The sequence below is a fragment of the Cornus florida genome, unplaced genomic scaffold (assembly GCF_030987335.1).
Source record: "Cornus florida cultivar Cherokee Brave unplaced genomic scaffold, ASM3098733v1 CherokeeBrave_3.0.0_Hap2_Chr09, whole genome shotgun sequence".
Lineage (NCBI taxonomy): Eukaryota > Viridiplantae > Streptophyta > Magnoliopsida > Cornales > Cornaceae > Cornus > Cornus florida.
The window spans coordinates 86360923-86368119 of NW_026775579.1; the positions used below are offsets into that span (position 1 = coordinate 86360923).

The window sequence follows — 7197 nt, forward strand, 5'->3', positions numbered from 1 at the left end:
ACAATGATGATGTGGTGGCAGTGGAAGGCGCATATAATGGTGGTGATGGAAGGTAGTGGCGTGACAGTGATAGATTTTGGATGCGAACATTAGGAATTTTTTGGGAACTTGTTTTTTTTAAGACAAAAAAATTTTAAAAAATGAAATGGCCATTTCATAATTAGGTTTATAGTTGTAAAATGAATTTTATTTTAAAGAAATGATGATTCCTATTTTAAATTTCATGTCAAACAAATAACATTTCATTCGGCCATTTCATAATTAGGTTTATAGTTGTAAAATGAATTTTTATTTTAAAGAAATGATTGATTCTCATTTTAAATTTCATGTCAAACAAATAACATTTCATTCCTTTCCAGTATATATACCAAACACATGGCTTGTTAAATTGTCAAGTAATTCCCATCTTTACCATCACACAATTCTTCCCACAATTAAGACAATTACAATTGGGTGGGTATCATCACCTAATTCTCTGCACTACAATTTGTTTTTTTTTTCCTCTGCGAGCATGACATAATACGCGAAGTGTGTTTGGTGACCACTTTATACATGCAATAACAGTTATATTGAGTCGATTGACCGAAAGAAGAGTCCACGCAAAGTGTCTTAAGAAAAATGGTGAGCCAAAGACTTCTCAATATATTCAATTGGCTCCCAAAAATAATATAAGGGTTAAGTGCACTAAATCTGAAAGACATTTAAACCTCGTTTGTTGCAAAAACTCAAATACTCAAATTCTGTTAATTGGTCATCACATATTTAAGTCCAAGTATGAACACGTCACTCGTGCGCCTTGGGCAAAATTTGTAATCTCAAATATAACCTTCCCAAAATGACATCCTCGCTTGCCGAACAGTGCCGCCGCTGCAACTCTCAGGCGACCGCAAAGCACAAAGTGAAGACTACACAGCGCAGAACAACAAATTCAGTAGAAATAGAAGCCACCGACCACAAATTCAGTCACCACCAACGGCCACTACACAAAATACAAAATCCAAAATCCAAAATCCAAGCCGCAACACTGTCCACGACTTGAACTGGCGGGGTGCCTCGAAATTATGTTTGGATAGTACTCGCCGGTGCTTGACCTTACAAGAGACGAGATCCGATTACTACAAAGCAGCAGAAAATTGAACGGCGAGTGATCTGCCACGAGCAATGACTGAAACCCGAATGTGGGGGACGACTGAGGAGAGGTACAGGTCACGTGACATGGGTTCAACGAGAGAGAAGACTTGAACGCAGAGGAGGGTTACGGTGGAGCAAAAACCCACATGGATCGCGGTGAGAGAGATCGGATACGGCTAACCTTTGATCACTAGTCATTATAGTAGATCAATTTAATAGCAAGGGCACTTCATTAGTTTTCTCGGAAATTACATGTGCGTGATTTTTTTTTCAGTCAAAATTAAATTCTTTGGAACTACTAGGTATGAAGAAAAAAAAAATTACAAAAAATCTACTTTCGAACACCAAAAAATTAGGTTTCTACTTTCGAACATCCAGCACACACATACATGCAGAACCCTAGCCTAGACATGCACAGGAAAGAATCTAGAGAGAGAGAGAGAAATAGGGGACTGGCGCGAAAAGAGGGAGGGACAAACGAGGCTTTAAAACCAACTATAGAAGCAAAAAATAAGGACCGTTGAACTCAATCGCCTAAATTTAGCCATTTGTTTTTCCAACCAGCCATTGAACGTACACTGCCTTAATTGCCACCTCCCACTTAATTTTTTATTTTTTTTAATCATTCCGTCCACTTTCATGCAAACCCATAATCTCTTATGATCTTCAAACAAAATATACATATATAGATATAGGAAAAAACAGACCACATTCAATAATGTTCCCTATAACAATATGTTGAGAAACCATTGACAAGATCAAGATGTCTACTTCAGGTCCCAATAAACCCTCCTTGTCACAATCGCCTTCAGGTACCCGCCCACCTCAGGCGGTGAAGTTTGCCCGCCGGACGTCGAGTGGTCGTGTCGTGAGCCTGTCCCGGGACGACGACATCGATATGGCTGGAGAATTTGCCGCTCCAAATGACTACATTAACTACACCGTCCTCATGCCTCCGACCCCGGACAACCAGCCGGGGATGGGCGCCTCGGGGGACAAGCCGGACGGCCCGGGGGCCTACGGGGCGTCACGGTTCGGTATGGATAATCAACGGAGGGATGAGCAGGGAGGGTATGGTGGAGGAGGGGGTGGTGGAGGCGGCGGCAATTCGGGAAGCAAGCTGGACCGTAGGATGTCTGTGATGAAGTCAAATAATAAATCAATGTTGTTGAGGAGTCAGACAAGCGACTTTGATCACAACCGTTGGTTGTTTGAGACCAAAGGGAAGTATGGTATTGGGAATGCCTTCTGGCAAGATGATGATAAATACGATGAAGATGGAATGACCATGTCTGATTTTTTGGACAAGCCTTGGAAGCCACTCACTAGGAAGGTCAATGTTCCTGCTGCTATTCTCAGCCCTTACAGGTGCACAACTCATATATATATATATAACAAGACTAGAGTCTATTCATTCAAAAATATGACTACTAACATAGCATTCTATACAGCATTTGAATCTCTAACCTAACCTCTCTCTTTTTCTTCCTCATTGTATAGGCTACTTGTTGTGATCCGCCTTGTAGTACTGTGTTTTTTTCTTGCATGGCGGGTCCGAAACCCTAACCCTGAAGCAATGTGGCTATGGGGCATATCCATTGTATGTGAGATCTGGTTCGCCTTCTCATGGATTCTTGACATTCTCCCCAAGATCAACCCCATAAACCGAGCTACCGACTTGGAGGCCCTCAAGGACAAGTTCGAGGCACCTTCACAGCACAACCCCCATGGCCGGTCTGACCTCCCAGGAGTCGATGTGTTTATCTCCACCGCTGACCCCGAAAAAGAACCACCTTTGGTCACAGCCAACACCATCCTCTCCATTCTTGCTGTTGAATACCCTGTTGAGAAAGTCTCCGTCTACATCTCAGACGATGGCGGCGCTATCCTTACCTTCGAGGCCATGGCTGAGGCTGTCAACTTTGCTCAGGTTATATAACAATCCTGATCACTATGAAATGATTTTAATAATAGTGTTTTGGACAGTTGTTCACACTCATTATGAAATTAGAATGTCCACACTTGGATGGAATGGTTGGATAAATGTACCGAGAATTTCACTCTTTTTTAGTTTTACTCATGCAGCAGTGAGCATGAAAATGCTCATACAAGCTACAAAGCTAATCTTAATTTTTCGCAAGTGATCTTTGTCTATAATTTTTTTTTAACTGAATCAACCTATAAATATTTATAAATGTAAAAGATTTTTATCAACTAATTAAGTCACTAGAGTGTTTAACTACAATATGTAGTGTAATATCCTAAGTGGTTATCTGCTTTCTTTGAATGTGCGTCCATTGTTTATATAACAGGTTTGGGTGCCCTTCTGCCGGAAGCACAAAATTGAGCCTAGGAATCCAGACAGCTACTTCAACCTGAAAACTGACCCGACAAAGAACAAGAAAAAGCCTGATTTTGTCAAGGATCGTCGTTGGATCAAAAGAGAGTACGATGAATTTAAAGTCAAGATCAATGGGCTGCCTGAAGCAATACGCAAGCGGTGTGAGATGCATAACTCCAGGGAAACTATGAAGGAGAAAAAAATGGCCAAGGAGAAGAACGGTGGGACGCTGCCAGCAGAGCCGATCAACGTCACCAAGGCCACATGGATGGCTGATGGGACACACTGGCCGGGCACATGGCACTCGCCAATAGCTGATCACTCCAAGGGAGACCATGCTGGAATCCTGCAGGTTGCCTTATTGACTAAATTAATCCTGAATTTCTATTGAACTTTCTCAGTAACCAAACATACCCAAATATGTCCCTACTATGAATGAAAATGTCACGAGTATAGTTCATTGATTCCAAATTTTTCCTAGTTACTATAATGCGGAAATGACATTCTTTTCTTGCTAGTTGAATGATTCAAAACTTGAAGTTGTGTCCCCATGCAGGTGATGAGCAAGGTGCCAGAATGTGATCCAGTATTGGGTCACCCAGATGAGAAGAAGCTGGACTTCAGTGGCGTCGACGTTCGGGTTCCAATGTTTGCATACGTTTCACGTGAGAAACGGCCTGGTTATGACCACAACAAGAAGGCTGGAGCCATGAATGCCCTGGTGAGAGCTTCGGCAATACTGTCCAACGGGCCATTCATACTCAACTTGGATTGTGATCATTACATATTTAATTCTCTGGCCATTCGAGAAGGAATGTGCTTCATGTTGGACCGTGGTGGTGACAGGATTTGCTACATACAATTTCCCCAAAGATTTGAAGGGATCGATCCCTCTGATCGATATGCCAACCATAATACTGTCTTCTTTGATGGTGTGTACCTTCTCTCTTTTCGCACGAGATTATGCATTCAAAATCTGTGAGATGTTCATAAGAACGTATCAATTTTCACTAGAAAGTTTTGCCATAGCATTTTTGCTAAAAGCAAATTCCTTTCTTGGAGCTTCGCCATGGTGACCCAACAAAAGACTGAAATTTTCATGTTTCTCTGCTAAATTTCATATTGTTATGTAACCCAAGTTTGGTAATTTTGGTTGCAATACAGGTAACATGCGAGCCCTGGACGGACTCCAAGGCCCTGTGTATGTCGGAACTGGTACCATGTTCCGGCGATATGCACTCTACGGTTTCAACCCACCTCGAGCGAATGAGTACACGGGCTTGTTTGGGAGAACGAAGAGCAAGGTAAGTAAGCAACCGCATGGCGGTGATGCACAACCTGACCAGGAAGACTCAGTTACACAGCCCCTAGCAACTCACCCGGACTTGAACCTCCCCAAGAGGTTTGGGAATTCGACAATGTTCGCAGAATCTATACCTGTTACAGAATTTCAAGGACGCCCACTCTCCGATCACATTTCTGTAAAGAATGGCCGGCCTCCTGGTGCACTGCTCGTCCCACGCGCCCCACTTGATGCACCCACTGTTGCTGAGGCCATTAATGTCATCTCCTGCTGGTAACTTTGCTTATTCTATCTCCAATCTTTTCCTTATTCTTATGATTGGTGAGATTTTCCTGTTCAATATGAATTTTAGCTCAGGGAGAGATTGTTCTTCTATGAATTAAAGTAACTTCTAAAGACCCAGAATCATCAATATATAGAACTTTGTAGAGCAGTCATCAACTGATAAGAATTTTCTAAGCATCCTCCTTATCTGGTATTTAACTTAATGTTCCAAAATCAAGCACAGGTACGAGGATAAGACCGAATGGGGAGACAGGATTGGTTGGATCTATGGATCAGTGACAGAAGATGTGGTGACCGGTTATCGGATGCACAATCGTGGGTGGAGGTCCATCTATTGTATCACCAAGCGTGATGCCTTCCGTGGCACTGCACCTATCAACCTCACTGACCGCCTGCACCAGGTCCTCCGGTGGGCAACCGGTTCAGTAGAGATCTTCTTTTCCCGAAACAATGCCCTACTGGCGAGCACGCGCCTCAAGTTCCTGCAGCGCATAGCGTACCTCAATGTCGGCATCTACCCTTTCACCTCCTTCTTCCTAGCGACCTACTGCTTCCTCCCGGCTCTCTCTCTCTTCTCTGGACACTTCATTGTACAAAGCCTAAACATCGCTTTCCTCACCTACCTCCTCATCATCAGTGTCACACTCACTCTCATCTCACTTCTTGAAGTCAAGTGGTCCGGCATTGGCCTAGAGGAATGGTGGCGTAACGAGCAATTTTGGGTCATTGGTGGCACTAGTGCTCACCTTGCTGCTGTAATCCAGGGGCTACTCAAGGTCATAGCCGGTATTGAGATCTCATTCAAACTTACCACCAAGTCTGCTGGCGACGACGTAGATGACATCTACGCAGATCTATATATTGTCAAATGGACAAGTCTCTTCATAATGCCATTAACTATCATTGTGGTCAATATCATTGCACTTGTCATTGGTTTCTCAAGGACTGTCTACAGCGTGATTCCGCAGTGGAGTAAGCTCTTTGGTGGATGCTTCTTCAGCTTCTGGGTGTTGGCTCACATGTACCCATTCGCCAAGGGGTTGATGGGAAGGAGAGGAAGGGTGCCCACCATTATATATGTGTGGTCAGGGCTTGTGGCTATAACAGTCTCTTTGCTTTGGATATCTCTCAGTCCACCAAGTGATAACTCTAAATTTAAGGCTGGATAAGTAGAGATGTTTAATGACTGGGGAAGGAGACACTAATGCTGTAATTAACTCATATTTTCTTCCATATTTCCTCCACAATGTAAGCAATCTTGTACTACTAAGAGGTGTCTCCAGCTTCAAAAAAAAAAAAAAAAAATGTCTCAAACTCAAACTCAGATTTTTCTTGTGTTTGTATTGTAACTTGTAAGTGTAGGACATATAGTGATATACAGAAGTAATTTAAGTGTATCTTACATGGCTTTTACCACCCATGAATGTGTTCAAGTTCCCATGCACAGGCAATGGAGCAGTAGACAGTCTAGTGAATCCAATTCAAGAAATAATTTGATCAAATGGGAACTTTCTCTTTGATGCACCAGTATAATTCAGGAGGGCGAAAATTTTAGATAATGAAGTATACTCTACTGTTAGAGGTCTTTCGGTATGCAATTAAATGTCTTGTGATATTGAATTTTTTGGATTTTTCAAAGAGAAATTTAAAGCAAATTTTTCTTTAAGTCATTGCAAAACTGGGAAAGCAGTCTATCTGATTCTGTATATTACCAGTAACAATACTCCATAACATAGAACAGGTCAGCTTGGAAACTTACAAGCAGATAAAAGAATGGTAGCTCCAGACCAATGCCAATCCCAAATGCAACCTCTAGTCCACATAAAGAATGGAAACCCTTTCTTCTGCTTTTATTAAAAAATAAACTCGTCCAGAATAGTCAGTTTGCGCAACCTAACCAAACACTTTAGTTTTTGAATATTATTCATGGCAGGTTCTTTTTCCAAGTTCATGTCATGAATGCGGACACCCTATTCTGTCCAAAGTAATAAATACTCTGTTCCAGTTTAGATCAAAATCAGAGCATACGTGATACAATCTTGGGTCCCAGAAAGGATGCATATCCTGGAATTAGAAGGCTAGTTTTGCAAGGAAATCAAGGAAGAAAACTGGTGACGGACACTAGAAACTCTCTTTT

At 42.2% G+C, this 7197-nt stretch overlaps 1 protein-coding gene across 1 annotated transcript; it reads left to right on the plus strand.

Annotated features, from left to right (window-relative positions):
• Positions 1-1278: 1278 nt before the first annotated feature.
• Positions 1279-6560, plus strand: LOC132274872 (cellulose synthase-like protein D1). Its single transcript, XM_059776219.1, has 7 exons — positions 1279-2168; positions 2217-2499; positions 2632-3061; positions 3444-3824; positions 4029-4404; positions 4637-5048; positions 5284-6560. Exons 1-7 carry the CDS (start codon positions 1895-1897, stop codon positions 6227-6229), a joined length of 3102 nt encoding a protein of 1033 aa, XP_059632202.1. The 5' UTR covers positions 1279-1894; the 3' UTR covers positions 6230-6560.
• Positions 6561-7197: the final 637 nt, after the last annotated feature.

Excerpts from the sequence above, each read along its gene's own strand:
- LOC132274872 (XM_059776219.1), top strand. The coding sequence starts at position 1,895 with ATGTCTACTTCAGGTCCCAATAAACCCTCCTTGTCACAATCGCCTTCA. Across the intron at positions 2,500-2,631 it reads GCTATTCTCAGCCCTTACAG|GCTACTTGTTGTGATCCGCC; the intron begins GTGCACAACTCA and ends CTCATTGTATAG. Across the intron at positions 5,049-5,283 it reads ATTAATGTCATCTCCTGCTG|GTACGAGGATAAGACCGAAT; the intron begins GTAACTTTGCTT and ends AATCAAGCACAG.